General features: G+C 39.3%; 1 protein-coding gene across 2 annotated transcripts in view; it reads right to left on the bottom strand.

Annotated features, from left to right (window-relative positions):
- Positions 1-22,513, bottom strand: part of GRM7 (glutamate metabotropic receptor 7) — a 438,658-nt gene that overhangs the window by 134,081 nt on the left and 282,064 nt on the right. Inside the window, exon 8 of one of the 2 annotated variants that reach the window (XM_063426679.1) lies at positions 1,027-1,959. The exons of the other annotated variant lie outside the window; for it this stretch is intronic. Within the exon in view, the coding sequence (XP_063282749.1) occupies positions 1,027-1,959 (933 nt within the window). The remainder of the gene's footprint in view (positions 1-1,026; positions 1,960-22,513) is intronic. 2 annotated transcript variants of the gene reach the window in all.

The raw sequence follows: 22,513 nt of genomic DNA, 5'->3' as shown, positions 1-22,513 counted from the left end.
TGAATACTACACGTCATCATCCATTCCATTCATTAAGGGCAGTTGTCTTTAGCCTAACAAATATGTTGTGCCTTGGGCCACAAAGAAATGACATAGGGATAGCCAATGGAACCTACTTCCAATCTACTGTTCCTTGTTTTCCAATATCGGCCTCAATTTCATATTTGTAGATAAGCTTTTCAAAAGAGTTCATATTTTTGGCTAAACTTTTAAAATGAAGTAATATTTTGAATAATATTTCAATATTTTGATATAGTGATATGTTTTTATACATGGTATTTTGAAAAAAAAAATTTAAAAAACTTATTCAAAATTATTAAATCATTTGCAAAGCATATCTAAAAATATTAAATCATAGATATCATAGCTCCCAAAGGAAATATAATTTATGTGCTTTCTGAAGATTCTACTATTATTCTATTAATGCAACATTAATAGGGATGTTTTTATAAAGTTCTGAGTAACAAGAAACAGCAACACAAACAATCGTTCTCTGTGATGTCTAATCTTTGCCTTGGAGAATTATATGGACATAACTTCCGAAGGCTGAAACACAAGCCATAAATGTATAAAGGACCATCATTGTACTTTTTCTTGGTGATGAATATTTACTCCAATTAAATTTAAAATAAATGTATGTGACAATTATAATCAAGTGTGTAGGTGTAACTATGACTTGATTTAATAGCTTGTGCATATTTAACTATTTAGTGGGCAAACACATTTTTTACTGGATTATGATATTGTCACAGTCTCCAAGTCAGCTAAAATCCTCTCCCGGTCACTTAAAAGTAGAATTATTAGTTTTAGAACATTCTAGTTACCAGAACTGCCTTAAATATATAGCTGTAACTGGCCTCTTTACCGCTGTTAAGGATCTTGAGACATCTGTCAAAATACCTGCAATAAAGCCACTTATAAACTGTGCTTGGACCACAAATAGAAAAAAAAAATTAAAAAATTCAAACAGGAGATAAAAATCACAACATATATTGATGATGATAGAATACAAATTGTACTACTTACTTTTTCTGCTGATTGCGATGTCCCAAAAAATATTGGAATAAAAGCCAGCCAAACTATACAGGTAGTATACATAGTAAAGCCAATAGGCTTTGCTTCATTAAAATTCTCTGGTACACCCCTCGTCTTGATGGCATACACAGTGCATGTCACCATGAGAAGGATGCTGTACCCCAAAGAACAGATGATTTGTAGATCCGTAATGTCACATTTTAGCACACCTCTGGCCTGTTCTGGATCCACTGATCCCTGCCCATATTCAATGGTGATGCTAGGGGGGTTAACTCCAAACCAAATAAATACTCCCAGAAGTTGGACAGATATTAAACTGGAGGTGATGGCCAACTGTGAGGTGGGGCTGATAAGCCGAGGAGCGGTCACTGACTTTTTACCCTGTTCGAAGATCCTGTAGATCCTATTGGTCTTTGTTAAGAGAGCTGCATAGCTAATGCACATTCCCAACCCCAAGAAGATTCGTCGGAAGGAGCACACAGCCACGTCAGGCTTGGCAATCATTAGAAATGTGATAATGTAACATAGGAAGATCCCTGTAAGCAGTACGTAGCTAAGTTCCCTTCCAGAGGCTCGCACAATAGGGGTGTCATTGTATCGGACAAAAGTTGCCATAACAAATATGGTGGCGATGATGCCAAGCATGGCAAGAAACACAGGGATTACAGCCCAGGGTGAGTGCCACTCCAATTTAACAATAGGAATGGGATCACAACCAGTGCGATTTTTGTTGGGTCTCATGTTGAATTCACAGGTGTCACAGGTGTACTCATCCCTTTGGTACTTGTAGCCATCACATAGGTCACATTGCCAACAGCACGGAAGGCTCTTCTTTATTTTCTTTTTCTCTCCCATTTTGCAGGGCAAACTGCAAACTGACGATGGTATCTCTGGAATGCCTTTAGCCCACTGCATGTCCTCAATCTGTAGGGAAAAAAAAAGCAAGACTCAGGTGGGAACATGGACTTTTCATAGTAAAAGGCCTCAAACAATCATTTTGTGGGTAAGATTTATCAAAGCGTTGTGTTCGAAAAATGGTGCTAAAATTATGATCATCACCATGAAAACTTATGGAATCAGCAGGTACATTCTGTTGGACACTCCACCACTTTTTTAGAACACAACATTTTGACACATCAACCTCTGTATTCCACCAAAAGACAAGATATTGCTTATTGCTAGAAAAAATATTTGTCTGCAGTAACACATATTAATGAAGCATAATATCAGCAGTCCTGCCAGAAACAGTAATTACTAATAACCCACTTCTATCTACTAAACATTCAGGGTTATTCACTGTGTGAATTGTCTGAAGTTTAAAGTGAACTCCAAGTAAATGCAAAATCGCAGGCCAAAATAAACAAACAGAAAAAGGATATTTTCACTTCCGCTACTTTGCACCAAAATACAGTTTAAATTCCTACCTATTCACATTTAAAAAAAAAAAAAAGGTACAGGAATCCAAATTTTTTCTAGTTATTTAATGATTTGCCTCTCTCTGTTCTGTATTGTCCATCATATGACATTATTTTCTTACAGGACCATACATCTTCTCAATCTCTACTTGCTTATCTGAAGCACCCTTCTTCTTTCACTCCTCTCCATTTTTCACTCTCACCTCACTGCTATTCCCTTCATACTCCTGTTTCTTTTTCAGTCTTTGCCATGACGTTATTATATTTGTAGCTAACTTGCTGTCTTATTGGGTTGCCGTGCTTCACCAGCTGTGTGGACTTCAAGAGAAGTGACAACCTAGAGATAACTCATTTACCCAAACATTCTGTGCCCAGAGATAGCAGCTACACAGAGCTTTAATTATGGAGGCTTCTTTCACTTGCCTCGTTACAATATACTCTGATAGCTTTATTCCAGCAGCGGTACAAAGATTTGCAACTCTTCTCTCACCTCTGGCTGTAAAATGGCTAATGAAATGCACGCTGCCTGATAAGCTGTGTGGAACGGAGAGATTAAGGGATGGATTCACACTCTGAAGCATCACACGAAAATCCATGTTGTCAGGAATATAATGGTTGCCCAAATTCAACCTTCTGCTAGGGAATGAAATGCTTTCTATAAAGAAAGCATATGCCAACATAAACAAACAGAACAGGCCTACTGACCCTTAAGCCTGTCCAGCTCATCATTTAAAAAGGTGTCAGAAAAAGAAGGGCCATATGATATAACCTGTCATGCAGCATCTTCTACCAGTTCTGGGTGACATAATGACACAGACAAAACAGAAATCATGGTATATAAAGCAAAAAGAAGGAAGAGACAGGGATAAATTGTCTAGACCATGCATCTTCCGATTTTCAATTTAATTCAGTGACAATACCTTCTAGAAGAGTGACTGATACCACCAGTATGTATGTTCTCTACGGAAGACAAAAGAAATAGCTTTGTAGGTTCCTAAGTCCCAAGCAAATAAATAGGTAACAACAAAACAGACCTACCTACACAGGCACATGATTTTTAGGTTATTAGACCCTGACAGCTACTTAGATGCACATGCCCTGCCTGGCTGAATTGACAGGCGTCACACAAATACTTGACTCTGGAATGTAGAGTTTATAGACAAACATTCAGTGGCTGATATGGTCCAATCACTTTGACTTTTAAGTCATCACTGCCAATACTTGTGATGTCATCAATGTTGAATACTTCACCAGACAAAAAAGTTGATATCTGCCCTATAAAGTTTACAGAAAAATTGTAAATAGGAAGAGCTTGGTATCTAAAGAAACACACATAAATACATAACCACAAGCATACACAGACACAAGAACACACACACTTCCATTCAGCATTAAAGTGTTTTAAATTGTTATTCCAACTACCATGACCACTTCAGTTATTTGAAGTGGTCATGGTGGTACGAGTATGTATGTGCAGTGTTTCTGCTTGAGAGTTGTTGTTTTTTGTGTCCTGGGGGCTAGCTGCACCCCCAGCACACATGACATTGGCAGCTCAGAATGCTGTTCCAGGCTACCATTGTCAATCCTGTGCATACTTTGCATATTTTGCGTCTGTCATCAGAGCGCACAGTGCGCTGGTAACAGATGTGATCATCTTGCTTTCCTCTCCCTTCCATTGTGTGCTCCCTCCCACGTTTCTCTGTTTCACACAGTTATTTTTTTAATTTTATGAGATGAAATGGTTATAGTGCCTAATCTGTATCTTACTCGATCCCAAAGCCTATAATGGGTAACTCATATGCTTTAGGGCTCCACATTTCTATGACTGATATAGTAAGGGTTATTCACTAAAATGTGTATTATCAAGAAATTAAAGAAAATTTAAGATAGATGAACTGAAAATGTAAACTAAAATGTAAAACTCACTATTAATTTGCTTTCAAAGTACACTTAGTGAACAACACTGTGTAAGTGATGTGAGTCATGTATTAATGAACAGGGATTGTTTCTCCTCCCAGCTTACTCTATTATCACTTCTTCTTTCATTCATAAACCTTTAACGAACTGACTTAGAATAATGATTTGTTTTAAGCAGGTCAATACCAGCAGAGACAAGTCACTGAGTACATGATGATCATGATCTGCTGGGGGAGGAACTCAACTCAATGAGAAAAACACATTAAGATGAGACTCCTTCCATATGATGCCATGATGTCTGAAGAGGATATGTTGAATGAAAAATAATAGAAAGGGCGTAATATGAGACAACAACTGGACCAGAAGTGAGTTAAACTCATCCTTCAGGATTCCACGGACACCAGGTTTTTAGGAGAATATGTGGACGCTAAATATTTTATTAACAATAAGTATTAAACCCTTTACAAGTCTTGAGTTGGACATGCCCCAGGCAAGCATTTAACTTGTGCATGTGGTATTTGGAGAGAAACAATAGGAGTTCTGCATAGGGAGCACTTCTGGACAAAACTGAGTAAGCATGACTATTCCATGTGAAGCATTTGGAATATGCAGAGCTCTAGTGTTATGGGATAGCATCAGTCAGTTATCCCTTTTCATTTCCAGTCCAATGCAAGCTGCAAATCAAAGATATTTTATTCACCCAATAGGACTTAAAATAAATGAATAAAGATGACAAAGTATTACGATCAATATGTTACACATTTATCATGGTGCTTTGCCTCAGAATGCTCGTAGTTAGTAGTAGATGGACCATTTATTTATCAAGCATATAAGATGAAAAATCATGTTATGTCCTAAGTTTTTAATAAAATATTTGGATTTTATTTTACTACTTAGTTTAGACTGGGAATGAGAAAGGATCCCCTACATAACGTAAACGTTATTACTCCAATTAAGGAAGGAATGACAATCCCGTTGGGACTCAAATTCCCTTGCCCTGCGATTTGCAGGTAATCATGGAGGACTTACTGCATTGTGGGATTGTGGCTCTCTTGTTGAGTTACACAACATTTATTCATAGGCACTGCATCATCAACCCAACGCCAATATAAAATAAATAAATAAATAAATAAAGACGAAGAAAGCACATTCAAAACCGAGCATACACACACATGTCAGCATGAAGTTATAGGTTCCACCTAGTTACAAATGAAACTGACTCCCACCAAAATCAAATAACGCAGAGAATATTGTATATGAATTAAAGGCTGATCAATTAGGATTATGAAGTGCAACTTGTCCATTCTCAATATGTAATCTCACTCATCCAGTCACTTTCATTATGGTTAGAAAATGATACACCTCTTCACGGTATATTTCAAAAAGCACTTCACACATAGCAGTCACGCATACACAGCATAGAAATTTTGCTATGACTTCAAAGTGCTATGATGGAATTACATTTGATGAATATATTGTTTAAGCTGAGATTCTCACAGTGTTTGATTTTCCACCTCATAGGAGCTTCAGCTCATAGGTCACCAGTTTAACAATTTCATCTCCTGATGTTCTACACACACTCATAAGCTGGGAATTCATAGAGTAAGCAAGAGTAATAAACTGTTTTAGAAGAAAAAAAACTAAGTGCACTGTTTTTGAGCACAATAAACTCATATGCCTTCAGGGACAAAAACAAATATTAATTGTCAGTTACAATACAGATAAAACTCTCAGGTGAAATCACATACTGATTTATTTGTTTCATATTTTTATATTTTATATAATGACACTAGCTTGCAAAAACTTTTTTTATTAACTCAGAGATATTTTATTGTGGTGTTTACAAAACGCAATTTAATATATATATATATATATCATTTTCTATTTAATTAATTAAATATTTAATTTTGAAAAGAGCTAACATGTTAAACGCTTTTGATATCTCTTCCTGAGGTTCCTCAGATATAACTATATAAATTCATATATAAACCGTAATTCTTAAGCCAATATTGGTTAGACCACATTCCCAGAATTATCTTAACAAATGTCAATGTTGCTGAGTACAAAAACCTGATTAAAATATTGCCTGTAGCAGAGAATTGTTTACGTGTAGGTTTCTAAGGGATGTAAAGCTAATCCACTGAGCATTAAAAGACTCTGTTTTGTCTTCATCAGGCTCAGTGATAGTGTCCTGAGAATACTACAGCTCTCTGCCCTGCTCCTCTTATCACAGTACCCTGATTAAAGCTGGCAAAAAGTCCCTGGTGTGCTGCTAATAAAGTTTCACGGACTGTGAAGCTTCCTTCTAACAAAGAAAAAGACGCCTTCCAGGGATCTATGGGGACCCAGAAGACCTTGCACGCACTATGCAAAAAATCTAACCTGTGCTGTATGGCTGATGAGCCTTGTAATGGGAGTCAAACCTTTTCATGATATGTGTTATTATATGACACTGTGCAATATCTATTCTAATAAAACACAGTGCCTGTCTAGTCTAGCTTCCTTTTATACCTGACATCTAACTGCAGCTCCTAGAACCCTTAACTAACTTTGTTTACAGCATTGTTTTTGCTTTCTTTCTGCTTGATTTCTTCTTTATATTTAATTCATTTAATGAAGCAGTTTTGGTATAGTTCATGCCTCTGCAGTCTCTCTGCTCAATTCTCTACCATTTAGGAGATAAACACTTTGTTTATGCAGCCACAGTCACACCTCCCTGCCTGCGATTTGCACAGCCTTCCTAAACACTTCCTGTGCAGATTTATCTAATATTTACAATTCCTTTATTGCAAATTCTGTTTAATTTACAATATCTTATTTACTGCTCTAATAGGTTGACTGACCCACTCACAGTCAGGGCCGGACTGGCCCACCGGGATACCGGGAAATTTCCCGGTGGGCCGTCGGCACCTGGGGCCAGGCAGACATGTGAGTGTGATGGCGGCCGCTGGAGGAGCAGGGATGGCGGCCGCTGGAGGAACTGTTCTGGCGGCCGTAGGGGGAGAAGGGATGGCGGCCGCTGGTGGAGCAGGGATGGCGGCCGCTGGAGGAACTGTTCTGGCGGCCGTAGGAGAAGCTGTGCTGTGTCTGCTCCCCAACGCGCTACTGAATGAGACCGGGGCCGGAATATGACGTCATATTCCGGCCCCGGTCTCATTCAGTAGCGTGCGAGGGCGGGGGAGCAGACACAGCACAGCTTCCCCTGCGCCCACCAGAACAGTTCCTCCAGCGGCCGCCATCCCTGCTCCTCCAGCGGCCGCCATCCCAGTTTCTTCTGCGGCCACCATCTCTGCTCCTCCAGCGGCCGCCATCACACCCAGCTCTCTGCCCTGCATGACCCCCCTGGCCGGTCACCCACAGGTAATATGTGTTATGCTGTCAGTGTGTGTGTGTGTCATGGTGTGTGTGTGTCTGTGTCATGGTGGGTGTGTGTGTGTCTGTGTGGCATGGTCTGTCTATGTCATGGTATGTACAGAAAAAAGAAAGTTAACTATAAGTGCTATATTACACAGAGTACCTAAGGTTTTAAAGTGTTCCCTTATAGACACTTAAAATTACAATAGTAACGAAGAAAAGAAAAAAACAAAGGAAAAAACTGTGTATGTACACCACAAAGTGATAATAATAAAAAATATATATCTAAAGCAGAATATATCTTCGTTATCCAGTTTGTATACATCTATGTGGAGAATTATAAAAGTATATAGTGTTATACCATTAATACATATAAAGGGTGGGGGTGGTAGAGAACTCACAAGATTAAGATTAATTCAGCGATGTAATTCTGGATAGGAAGTAACAGATCTTCTTGCCCAAATGTGTCAGATCAAAGACAGCATGTCTCCACATCAAAGTGACTTTGTCACTTCCGGTTTCACGGACCAGACAGAGAAAGCTCAATATCCAATACTTATTAACAGCACTATCAAGTATATTTCATTGAAAGCAGGGGGACATGTATAAACCATATCAATCATATAGCAGTATATATATAACAGAACACCATATAGGTATTGAACATTTGTGCCTTCTTGAAGAGTGATTTAATTAATGGTTTTATAGCTTAAAATGGTTCAAATTAAAAAATAAAACAATGAAAATATGGTCTAATCCATCAGTTTATGCATATAAAAAGCACATACCGTATATACTTGAGTATAAGCCGACCCGAATATAAGCCGAGGCCCCTAATTTTACCCCAAAAAACTGGGAAAACTTATTGACTCGAGTATAAGACTAGGGTGGGAAATGCAGCAGCTGCTGGTAAATTTCTAAATAAAATTAGATCCTTAAAAAATTATATTAATTGAATATTTATTTACAGTGTGTGTATGAGAATGCAGTGTGTGTGTATGAGAATGCAGTGTGTGTGTATGAGAATGCAGTGTGTGTGTATGAGAATGCAGTGTGTATATGAGTGCAGTGTGTATATGAGTGCAGTGTGTATGAGAATGCTGTGTGTATGAGTGCAGTGTGTGTGTATGAGAATGCTGTGTATGAGTGCAGTGTGTGTATGAGAATGCTGTGTATGAGTGCAGTGTGTGTATGAGTGCAGTGTGTGTACGAGTGCAGTGTGTGTATGAGTGCAGTGTGTGTGTATGAATGCAGTGTGTGTGTATGAATGCAGTGTGTGTGTATGAATGCTGTGTGTGTGTATGAATGCTGTGTGTATGAGTGCAGTGTGTGTGTATGAATGCAGTGTGTGTGTGTATGAATGCAGTGTGTGTGTATGAATGCTGTGTGTGTATGAATGCTGTGTGTGTGTATGAGAATGCTGTGTGTATTAGTGCTGTGTGTGTATATGAATGCAGTGTGTGTGCATGAATGCAGTGTGTGTGTGTATGAGTGCAGTGTGTGTATGTGTGTGTGTAATGCAGAGTGTGATGCAGAGCCTTGGTGAGGGGGTGGGCATTTTTATTTTTTAATTATTATTTTAAATTTTTTTTTGTTTCATTACATTTTTTTATTATTATTTTTTTATTATTTTTTATTTTATTATTATTTTTATTTTATTATTTTTTTATTTTTTTTATTATTATTAATATATATACACATTTTTTCGTCCCCCCTCCCTGCTTGCTAGCTGGCCATGGAGGGGGGCTCTCCTTCCCTGGTGGTCCAGTGGATGGGCACTGTGTAGGAGGGGGCTGTGGGGGCTGCAGAGAGATGTTACTTACCTTTCCTGCAGCTCCTGTCAGCTCTCTCCTCCTCTGCCGGTCCGTTCAGCACCTCGGTCAGCTCCCAGTGTAAATCTCGCGAGAGCCGTGGCTCTCGCGAGATTTACACTGTGAGCTGACAGAAGAGCTGAACGGACCGGCGGAGGAGGAGAGAGCTGACAGGAGCTGCAGGAAAGGTAAGTAACATCTCTCTGCAGCCCCCACAGCCCCAGTCTGTATTATGGCAATGCAAATTGCCATAATACAGACTATTGACTCGAGTATAAGCCGAGTTGGGGTTTTTCAGCACAAAAAATGTGCTGAAAAACTCGGCTTATACTCGAGTATATACGGTATATGCATATATATAAAATATATATGTATATAAGGGAAATGCATATAGAGGATGAATGATATATAGGCAATAAGTAGTTATAATGCTCAACGCCTTTACATAGGAATACAAATATATACAGATCAAAAAATATATAAAAAAATATAGGGAATTCCTTTTATATATTGGAATGGGCTAAATGATCTGTTTGTAATTAGAAAAACGAGTATTAGTTACATCTATTATAAACATCTATCCGGATATATTTTAATAAATAAATAAAATGAAAAAAAATTTGCAAATAAAAATAAAAATAATAATACATATAAATATAAATATAAATATAAAAATAAAAATACAATTAAAATAAAAATAAAATATAAGAATGTATACAGATATTAAAATAAAAATAAAAGTAAATGATAAATGCGTAAATTTTATGGTATTAATAATAATAAAAAAATCAAATGAATCAAATAAGTCCAGCTAGATCAATTGCTTGATTTAAACCATATTTTAAAGTCTTTCGATTGAAGATCCACTGGGCCTCTTTGGTATTTAACGAGGTTTCAATGTTTCCTCCTCTCCAATGTTTTTCTATCCTGTCTATCCCAATTGCTAAAAATGTATTCCATTGAAAATGTGGACAGTAAGTGCAATGTTTAGATACTAAAGATGTCTAATTTTTTATTTCTTATATTTTGGAAATGCTCTAATAGTCTGACATGGAGTTTTCGGATAGTCCGACCAATATATTGTGCTCCGCAACCACATTGTAATAAGTAAACCACATGGGTAGTGGAACATTGAATACATTTTTTTAATATAATATGTTTGTTGTGTATATGTACCTATGAATGTATTAGTGTTCTTTTTTGGGGGGGAAAGTACATGTAGAGCACTTTCCACATCGAAAAAAGCCTTTTAATACTTCGTTAGAAAAAATATGTATGAGTTGTGTTGGAATAGTTTTAGCTGTGGGAAGTATACTTGGGGCCAATTTATTCTTTAAATTATCTGCTTTCTTATAAATTATAATTGGTTTCTTGGGTAAAATATTATTCAAAAAATTATCCTTTTTTAATATATGCCAATGATGATTAATTATATTTTTAATCTCCCTAGTTTGGGAGCGATATTTGGTTATAAAGGCAAAATCAAACTTACTTCCGTTTTTATTCTTATTCTTTGAAACGTGAGCATTTGTTTTAGTAAGTAGTCTATCGATCTGTGTTAATTAAAGTAGATTCTGCCTCTTCAACGGTTTTTGAATCATATCCTTTTTCTATATATCTATTTTTTATGATTTTTGATTGAGTTCTGAAAGTATCTATATCTGAGCAATTACGTCTCAGGCGTGTTTATTGACCTTTCGGGACATTTTTTAACCACATAGGGTGGTGAGAACTTGAGTAGTCTATAGCGGTGTTACAATCTGTATTTTTGAAAAAGGTTTTAGTCTTCAAAACATTGTTTTCTATATAGATCGTTAGATCCAAAAAGTCTATGTGTGAAGTGTGACAGGTGGAAGTAAAGCTTAAATTATACTCGTTACAATTGATGTAGGAAATACAATTATCTTATTTTTATTTTTATTTTATTTTATTTTATTATTGCTTATGCTGTTTTTGCTATTTCCTGCTGATTGGACTGGCTGAAATACGTGGATTCCACTTTGATGGGGAGACATGCTGTCTTTGATCTGACACATTTGGGCAAGAAGATCTGTTACTTCCTATCCAGAATTACATCGCTGGAGGTCCTTCACATTCCATTATTCCCTAATATTAAGGGAGATACGCCTGAATTCATCTTAATCTTGTGAGTTCTCTACCACCCCCACCCTTTATATGTATTAATGGTATAACACTATGTACTTTTATATTTCTCCACATAGATATATATCTAAGGCAGAATATATCTTCGTTATCCAGTTTGTATAAATTTTTTATTATTATCACTTTGTGGTGTACATACACAGTTTTTTCCTTTGGTTTTTTCTTTTCTTTTTCTTTTTTTCTTTTCTTCGTTACTATGTCATGGTATGTGTCTGTCTGTCATGGTGTGTGTGTGTCTGTGGCATTATCTGTCTGTGTCATGGTGTGTATGTGTGTGTGTGTCTGTCTGTCATGGAGTGTGTGTCATGGTATGTGTCTGTCTCTGTCATGGTGTGTCTGTATGTGTCATGGTATGTGTCTGTCTGTGTCATGGTGTGTGTGTGTCTGTGTTATGGTGGGTGTGTGTGTGTCTGTGTGTCATGGTGTGTGTGTGGCATGGTCTGTCTATGTCATGGTGTGTGTGTGTGTCTGTGGCATGGTCTGTGTGTGTCATGATATGTGTCTGTCTGTGCCATGGTGGGTGGGTGTATGTCTGTGTGTCATGGTGTGTGTGTGTCTGTCTGTGTGTCGTGGTTTGTGTGTGTCTGTCTGTCATGGTGGGTGTGTCTGTGTTTCATGGTCTGTCTGTGTCATGGTGTGTGTCTATCTGTCATGGTGTGGGTGTCTGTTCCATGGTGTGTGTCTGTGTGTAATGGTGTGTGTCTGTCATAATGTGTGTGTTTGTGTCTGTATCATGGAGTGTGTGTGTCTGTCTGTGTCATGGTCTGCCTGTCGTGGTATGCGTGTGTCTGTCGTGCTATGCATGTGTCTGTCATGTTATGCGTGTGTCTGTCATGGTGTGTGTGTGTGTCTGTCATGGTATATGTGTGTGTCTGTCATGGTGTATGTGTGTGTCTGTCATGATGTATGTGTGTGTCTGTGTGTGTCTGTCATGGTGTATGTGTTTGTCTGTGTGTGTTTTAAAAATAGTGTTTTTACTCACTTTTTTTTTCCCACGCCATGCTGGTCTCCTCTCGACTGGCCCTGCCTCTATGGCTGAGATGATCAAGCTTGCCATAGGATTGGCTGCAAAACGCTACACCAATCATCATCTCCTCATAGAGATGCATTGAATCAATGTATCTCTATGGGGAACCTTCAGCGTCTCCAGAGCGTGGAGGACCTGAATGTAGGTGCTGCAAACCTCTAGTGACCGTCTGAGTGGCTGTCACTAGAGGTGTCACTTGGAAGCAATGTAAACACTGCCTTTTCTCTGAAAAGTCAGTGTTTACATTGAAAAGCCTGCAGGGACAGGCTATAAACACCAGAACCACTACATTAAGGTGTGTGTGTGTGTGTGCGCCTGCTAGTGAGCTTGGTTGCTTGCATGTGTGTGTGTGTCTGCTACTGAGTGAGCTTGTGTTTTTCTTTTTTTTTAATTCTTTATTTTGTATTGTGCTTATATCAACAGTACAGGCTTGTCTAGCCACAACAGCGTCCACAAGCTTAGTTACAACAATTTATGGTGGTAGCGTGGCATTTCGAGTAACAGCACACATTTTTTATAACGTATGAAAATCAGTCGTGTGTTAAGTAGCATATAAGTAAATAAAAACAGGTCTGCAAGAGTGTCCAGTACAGGTAGCTAGTCATATAATAGTAAAGGCATGTTAAAGGCAGCGCTCGTTGTACAGGAAACAATGCATATGTGAATAAAGATGCGAGCTGCGTTCTTGCCATATACGTTATGCTAGACCTGGATGTCAGGAGTTTAGAGTCAAGCTAGTATGGTGGGACAAGTAGTAGTTTGTCATATGTAGTAGACTAGGCAGAGCAAACAAGCTAGGCAGGTAAGTACATGAGGTGCCATAAGTTACTGAGCAAGATACAGATTAAAACATAGATTAGTATAGTTCGACTCTATGGGAGTCACCCCTGTGGGGGCCAAGGGGTAACCAATACTCTGTGTGTTGGCCAAGGGTCAATAGTCATAGGAGTTGGAGTCAGAGTCTGACCCAGAGTGTAGTGCTGGCAGGGTATTGTCCCGTGAGACCATTAGGTCCGTGGAGTTCCTGCTGTCTGTCAGCCAGGTGCTTTAGCCGATACCTGCAGGGGGGAGCATATCTGCCCCTAAGTGTGGTAGTGTAAGGCAGTGGGCCGACAGACCCAGTGGGCCTTTGATTGTTCCATTTGCTTGTTAATCAATTTTGACAGTTAAAGGGACACACCAGACCCATAAAGCACTTGCTGATTAGCTTTATGTGTGAAGACTGTGTCCACTTTTTGATTTGACAGAAAGTGCAGATTTCAATAGAAATTAGCACTGTTATAAATTAACTTGGTTACACTCCCCTGGCTTTCAAGCAGACAACTGGTCCTGTTACTTCCTGGTTTGCAAAGACTTCTCATTGAGCTGCATTAGGAAATCTATGATTGGACAGCCAAAGAAAGTCTGGGTAGGGTTGGAAGGGGAAGGCTTGCAAAGGCTGCAGATGAGAGATCTGCAGGTTTTGCAAGCTGTTTTTAGATATATACTCAATTATAAAATGCATAATTAAATGCACACATGTTTTTAATTTGGGGTATATACACTAAACAGTGATTTTTATTAATTTGTATTTCGGCAGTGGAATGTCCCTTTAAATGACAAATAAGAACTGTAACTAAAATATAACCCTCAAAATCATAGCATAATAAATACGCATGTGCACAGGGCAATATCCACGTGAATCATAATATCATAATTGATTACACACTTGTCATCAATTAGCATCATAAATGCACTTGACTGGAGCAAATATTCATTTTGTGGATTACCTTATGATAATCGGTTTAAATCGTCTCTATCACCTTCTGGTGCCATTGTTTATTTTGCAAAGACTCCCAATAGTGACTCTTCTGCTTGCAGTGAAGTGGTCGAGGAGTGCAAGAAAAGCTGAAATTTATTTACGTAAAGCTATCCTTCATGGACACTGCCATCTTCTTCCATGGAATCCTCTTGAGTTCCTGGTGTTTCATCTCTCAGGATCTGACGTCAGTGCTTTATTCTCGCATGTATGCCTGGGAGTACAACACTGAGGTCTATGGAGCCGCCACAGACAAATACTTTTCCCCCTCAGCCATCACTAGTGATGGTTGGGGTCTTAACAAAGCTTGAGAGAGGTAGCTCCACCGTTTAGTCAAGCTTTGTCAAGCATAGGGAAATCTTTCTGAAAGGCTTTTTTTGTTGTTGGAGGAGGCGGACAACGATGATACAAATCCACTTTAATGCAGTTTTATTATTATCATGTTTACTGGATTGTGATCACTTTGATAACAGGCCTGTGAAATTAATGATTGGCTACCAAGACCAGCTTATAATGTAGGCCTTGTTTAAATGCACTAGCACTGTGCTTTGAATAAAATACAGAGCATTTGAGCCCTTTCATAAGTGCTTTAGTAGTGCTGAGCTAATGGAAAATCCTATTTGATAAACCTTTGTGAACACTGTCTTCTTGGCGGACAGACACATTGCTAGTGAGGTTATTTGGGTCATTGGTACACCAGGTGGTTCATTCGGTGGCTAGTTTATAGTGAGGGTTAATGACCCATTTTCCTCTTAGGGATGTGTTCCTCACATTTGCAATGCAGGTGGATGGATGGAACAAGCACTATGATAACCATACACCCACGATGGCACTACCACGCAAACCTTGGGGTTAAGTGGCAAATCAAATCAGTCTGATAAAGAGGCACAGCATATGGCCACATATTAAAATCTTTAATTGTCAAATGGCTCCTGCACTCATTTCTCACTTTTGAATGTATGTGGTGCGTGCATCTGTCACTTAAAGGTTCCAAATGAACAATACTACACATTTCTCAGCATGATCATCCAAGGTCCAAGCTAGGGTTAAGCAGTTTCTCTCATTAAAATCACAATGAAACACATATATCACAGTTGTAGTGTGATAAATGCATTAGTTAAAAAAAAAGAAACAATATTTTACTTTCCTGTTCCTTGAACTACAGCTCCCACGATTCTCAACCTTTCTTCGACTAACCAAAAGGCGTTGGGAATTATGGAAGTTTGTGTTTATTAACAGCTTCCCTTGGGCTAAATCTTTACATACAAAGAGGAGACATAACTATCAGCCATTGGATTTACAGTCATTACTCCTTTTGCTCTAATGATTTGCCATTAATTGCCTTAAGAAATAAATCTGCCAATGTCCCGTGCTTTCTTTGATAAGGAATTTAATTTTGAATGAGATTATCACAGCCGTGTGCGTGAGGTATCATTTTCCCGGCCACAAATCAGAGTGGTGAAACAGATTTATAGCAGAACAGGAATCTCTTTGAAATCAATGGCGGGCGTTGCCTACAATAAATCTGCAGTAGTTTTTATTCCAATTCAAATACATTATGGGTCACAGGTTATACCGCAACATGGTCAATAAGATCTTGTATGGGAATAGTAAATGGAATTAACCTGAAGTTGATGATATGGCTTTGTTTAGATTGTAAGCTTTCAGGGCAATAAATAGTGTTTCTCTTTGAGTTCTTCGATAATGTTGAGTTAGAAATATTTTATGTAGCTGCACATTTTTCAGTTCCCCTTGAAGGCAGCACCTCTTATAAAGTACTTGGTTCTCCATAGTGGGAGAGGGGTCAGGCGGGATTGCTTGGATCTAGAAGCCCCCATATCATCCCCTGATAGCCCCGATCTGGGTGACCAACATATCCAAAAATCACCCAGATCGGTTCAGGAAGTCATAATTTGACCGACCGCACACATGGTCCTATGCCCAAAATAGTTTCAGAAATTAAGGCTAAGTCCCGCTGGGGACCGACCGCGAACTGCAAAGTCCTCATGCCGAAAATAGTTCCAGGGAAATCGCAGCTAAGTCCCCCTGAAGTCTATTCACGGTTTTGGTACATGCGAATGGCTGCCAGGGAGTTAGCTTTCGATTATTTGCGCACAAATGGAAAGTGCCAATAAGGGGGAGGATCTAGTGCTTCCCCTGGCCTTCACCCATGGGTAACAAGTGGGGGTCCTAATATTAATAATGATGGGGGGATCTATTGTTACATACCCTGGTCCCCAACCATGAGAGGTGGGAGCCCTAATATTAATAATAAAGAGGATCCTATTGTCACCTCCCCTGCCCTGACCCACGTCTATGAATGAGAGGTGGGGGCACTAAAAATAATAAAGGGAGGGTCCTTGTGTCACCTCCCCGGCCCCACCTATGGGCATTGGGTGGGATTCCTAATAATAATAATAAAGGGGGGACCCTTTTAGCAGAAATTGGTACTTTTATTAAAGAACCTTGTTACATTGCATATTGCATATTCATATTCCTTTTAGGTATGGGTGTCTAATTGGTTAAAAAGAACAGATGGCACTTTTCTATGCTGTACCATGAGAAGTATAATATGTGGATGTATAATGAGAGGATTAAGGGTTGAAGGTCATCATATATATCCTTATTTAGCAAGAGATTTAGTTAGATGTCCCAACGTCATTATACTCATGTCTATAAAAGAACAGTAGACAAAACCACATGCTACTACTCTTCTGTTGTTTCCCTGACTTTCTGGACAAAGGCGCTTCCTCTTCATCAAAGATAATCAATAACCCTTAACATATTTATTACACACACCCCTGGTTGTCAATCAGACAACCGGACCTGTTATTTCCTTGTTCTTTAGCTCAGTGGAGCTAACTCAAGAGGCAGGCAATTGCTTAATGCATCTGCCTTGCAAATACTTATTATTGAATTGCATTGGGCAGGCTGTAATTGGACAGTCATAGAAAGTCTTTTAATTTATGAAAGTGCCACTTCGTATTGAAATCTGCACTTTTTTGCAAAATGTAAAAAAAAGAACAGAAACAAGCATTTCAGTAAACTAAAGTACTTTAGGTGTCTGGCATGTCCCAGTAATGTCAGAAAAAAACACTCCACAATAAAATGCCTCCCAAGTGTCGTATCAGGTGGAGGTAGTGTTGGATGGACAGTTGCAGGATGCATTGTAAGCATACAATATCAATCTCTGTTCCATCTCTTAAGTCAGCCTATCTGTCCATTTTACAAGCCCCTAAGTTCTCAATATAAGTTTTGAAAACAGGCATCTCCTACAGGACATGTGTAAGTAGACAAGTGTCTATACAGCACTGATTGTCCACTCCTCTCCATCCCTTTTTACTAGCAGCACAAGCTTGTGCCTGGTATGGGACAGAGAAAGAGGTGGATGTAGTGTGTAGCAGAAAAGGGGATATGTCAAATGATGACAGGAGGATATTCCAATTCTGCATTCCTTTTACACAACATTTTAGAACAAGAGCATTTGAGTAGTGGGGGAAAAATATATATTTATTGTTGTTAGAGAACATTGACCTATTTCATGGACTTGAGCCTGAAGCTGCAGCTCGATTAGCCCCTATGTTAATCTGGCCCTGCATACCTCCCAACACTGGGTTCATAAAATAAGAATTGGGTGTGTGGGTCAACTTGCAATACTGGTGACACCAATATTGGAATAATGGGCAGGCCCGTCTGGGAAATGGGCGGGCATGTCCAATAAAGAGGCATGTTGGACTAGCGTCAAGCAAGCCCAGGCTGGCAGATAGTCTCCCAGCCCGCCCCAACCTCCAGAACCATGACAGTCCTTTTGTTTCTCTGAATGTGGAACACCATGGAACTAAATCAGAGTGGTAGGACATGATCCTGAAATTGGGACGGTTTTGCAAAAAGCGAGACAGTTGGGATCCCTCACTGCAAAAGTTACATTTGTTTAGCTCTGGTTCTGACAATTGTGAATGGTTATGCGGTAAAATAAATTGGATTGTCTGTAACATTATAAACGCCTCTTACAATTTACCAAGCAATATAAAATCAGAGCCCAAATTCAACTTATAGAAGGGTCTTAGGAGAGCTTCCTTGCATTGCTTAGATGGGACACAGAGTGGAATTTATGAGGTGTTAGACTGGTTTAATGTACATGTTTGTAAAACCGTATTGATAATTATACATACTATAAATCTTTTAGGCAAGTCTGCACAAGGCTCTGTTTGATCTATTGCTAAATACTAAAAGAACGCAAGTGAAGACTGTACATGGAGAGGAGTCAGATTGAGTCTTGATCTGCTCATGGGCACTTTCCTTAAACATCTTGGCAAATAAGATGTAACTCTTCTATCCTGATGGATCTAATCAGGATGTAATCTTAACATTTCAATTATTGTAAGTAAGGTGGTTCTCAAGGTTATTAATTACACTATTGATTTTATTTTTTACATTTCACTATTTTCAAAACATTAAACAGAGAGAGGGTGAAGAAGAAAAAGAGGGAGGGGTTAAGCAGAACTGTGCAGTTTGATAACAGCAGCAAGAATTATAGTTTCATCATTCAGTAGGTAGAGAAAATGAAAAAAAAGATAAGCATTTTGTGGCTGCTATAACATAGCACTCGTGTTTTAATTTAAAGGAACAATCCGGGCACCATAACAACTTGATCATAAAGAAGTTGTTATGGTGCCAGGAGATCCCTGGAAATGGGTAAGCTTTAGGGGTTACACCATACACGAACAGTTGAACCCCAAAGTCTCCTTTCCAGGGCTATTTCTCTCCACTACCACTATTTCAACATTTTCAGAACAGGAGCCTGGAAGAGCTACTAGGCTGCGACGTCGCTGATTGGCTTACAGCATTCAGTTGAGGCGCTAAGCCATTCAGTAGATCCCCATTCATAAAAACTACCTTTTTCAAGCAGTTTTTTGCAATGTGGAGATACTATTTGGCTTACAGCGTCAACTGACAGCTCTAAGCCAAACTGACTAAGTGTTACTTTGTAAGGGTAGAAACCCACAAAGTGTACACAGTTTCCTTTCTTCAAGAGGTGTTACAATTGAGAGATTGCCAATGCATAACTATCAAACAACTCAATAAATTGGAATGTTTAGCAATCTCTCCTTTCAAGCACTGATTCGAGGGATTTAACTGCTATTTTAAAGTGTAGAGCTGCTAATTCACCAAGTAATAAACAGCTCATCAAAAACAAATAATAAAACCTTCTATATATTTTGATCAGCAAAAGCTGATTCAATAACTCCATGACAAATGAACAAAACAAAAAAAATGTTTCTTGTGTCAAACCGCAGAGAAGCACATTAACACACACAATAGTTCCAGGACAAAGAAAAAGACAGAAGCACCATCTGTGATCATAATTATGAAAATCATTTGCATTCATTCACAGTGTATCACCAGAGTCTGTCTGGTCTGGCTTGGCCTGCATGGGGACTGATAAGATTTTAAGTGCTGAGACCACCATGGGAGACCCCACCTTCCAACCCCAGTATCCAATGAAAAATATTCTGGTGCGTGATTTGTGAGGGAATTGGAATGCGAGCTGCCAATCACTGCTTGGGTTTATCAGTATCCTCAAGTAGTAGAACCGAAAGTGACAGGTAATCTAATCAAAGCCTCTTCCTTGTATGAAAATCCCTTCCATATTTAACTAGTCCTTTCTTAGCAAGAGTATATATATTGTCTTTCAAATAAAACACCTTCTCCTCTGTTCTGTATTTTCTTTTCTCATTAACTTCCATTTCTCACCTCAATATCTGTGTTTTCCAAACCCTTAATTTGCTGTTTGATGTAACCAAGATCCTTTCTTGCAGTCTGGGTCCAAAACAGAACATTAGCTCCCAGGACTCAAAGCTACCAAGACAAGCTACAGCTTTAAGCAGAGGTAGCTCTTTTGGATGGCTTCCCGTCCACCCCACCCCAAGGAACTCACTACATTTATAGATAGCACAAATGATGTCTCTCAAACCCTCATCACCTGCTCAATTATCACATTCCCTACTTGCAACCCCTGACCCCTACTCATGTGACTTTAAGATCCTACCTCATCTAATTTTGCATAACTAAAAATCCTAATTTGCCTTCTTTATAATATAAACTCCTTTACTCTCATTAGAGAATGCTCTTCCTTCTATTCTTTACTTTTACTCTCACCTCTCTAAATAGCAAATATCCCTCGGCTCACCTGTCCCTCCTGACACCATTTTCATTGCTCCCACTTTACTTCCCTCTCCTCTCTATTCATCCCATGCATTCTACTTATAGCTTTCAAGCCTACCTCCACCAACCCTTTCTAAAACCTCTGAATACAAATCCTCTCACAAAACCTTTAAATCCTACTCCCACCTTCTCTTACTTTATCCTTATCTATCCTTCTGCTCCTAGCAGCTGGTGATGTCTCTCCAAATGCCGGCCTGACCTCCGCTAACCCACCATGTGCTAATTCCAGGAATCACAATAATCTCATACCCATCTCATGTCACTCCTTGAAATCCTCCTTCCATTCTGCCCTTTGGAATGCACGCTCTGTTTGCAGTGTTACTAAATCCACTGCTGTGCACGACCTTTTCATCTCTCATTCCCTAGACTTACTAGCCTTAACTAAAACATGTCTCTCTCCCTCTGACACCGCTACCCCTGCCTCTCTGTTCTTTGGTGGTCTTCAATTTTCCCACAACCCAAAACACTCTGAAAGCAAAGGTGGTGGTGTAGGGTTTCTGCTCTCACCTCACTGCTCCTTCAAACCTCTAGCCCCCCCTCCCCCCCTTCCCTCTCTTTCTCATAATTTGAAATTCATTCAATTCGCCTTTTCAAACCCATCTCTACTAACATTGCCATTATCTATCGTCCCCCTGGTTCCTCTCTCCTCTTCTTTTACCACTTTGCTGCCTGGCTTCCCTACTTCCTCTCCTCTAATATTCCATCCCTAATTCTTGGGGACTTCAACATTCCCATTAACGTGCCCTTGTCCTCAGTAGCCCCAAAACTACTTTTAATGACCTCCTCCCTTGGGCTATTGCAGTGGGCTAAGTCCCCCACCCATGTAGCTGGAAATACCCTTGATCTTATTTTCTCTCATCAATGTACAGTCTCTAATCTCTCCAACACTCCATTTCCTCTCTCAGATCATCACCTCTTATCATTTGCTCTCAATAGCTTTTCACCCCATCATTCTCAACTTAACCCCCTCAACTTAGCTATTAGCTAATATTGATTCCCAACTTCTATCCATCCCCACTTTCTCCTGTCCTCACCTTAAAACCATAGCCCACACCTGCCCCTTTCTTATGCAAGATGCTACTAAGGAGCTTGTCCATGCTCTAGTAATCTCTCGCATGGATTATTGTAATTTTCCTAATAGGTCTTCCCACAAGTCGTATTGCCCAGCTACAGTCTCTAATGAATGCTGCAGCTAGACTGATTTTGTCTGTCCTTACATTGGCTTCCTGTATCCTATAGGAAACAATTCAAGGTACCAATCTACACCTCTAAAGCACTGACCAACTCTAGCCCCTCCTATATCTCTTCACTGATCCGCAGGTATGCCCCTTCTTGGTCTCTCCGCCCTGCCCATGACCTTCTCCTGTCCGCTGCTCGTACCCGTACAGTCAACTTACACTTGCAGGACTTCTCGCGGGTGGCTCCATTCCTTTGGAATAGCCTACCTAGCTCTCCCCTAATCTTCAGTCATTTAAAAAGTGCCTCAAAACCCATCTCTTTAGACAGCTTATGGCCTCCCAGAGTAACCTCTACCTCACATACCTATCCCTTGCTCTCTCCTAGAGGGCAGCACTCTATTTTCTCTTCCAACTCTGCTTCACTCCACCTTGTTTGATTGCTACCTCCTGTCCTGTTGGGTTTTATGTCCCACCTCCTATAGGCTGTAAGATCGTTTGAGCAGGGCCCTCTTCAACCTATTGTTCCTGTAAGTTTTTGTAATTGTCTCATTTATTGCTAAATCTCCCCCATTGATAATATTGTAAAACGC

The sequence above is a fragment of the Pelobates fuscus genome, chromosome 7 (assembly GCF_036172605.1).
Source record: "Pelobates fuscus isolate aPelFus1 chromosome 7, aPelFus1.pri, whole genome shotgun sequence".
Lineage (NCBI taxonomy): Eukaryota > Metazoa > Chordata > Amphibia > Anura > Pelobatidae > Pelobates > Pelobates fuscus.
Note: the sequence above shows the minus strand (reverse complement) of the source record. Positions and strands in the feature narration are given on the sequence as shown.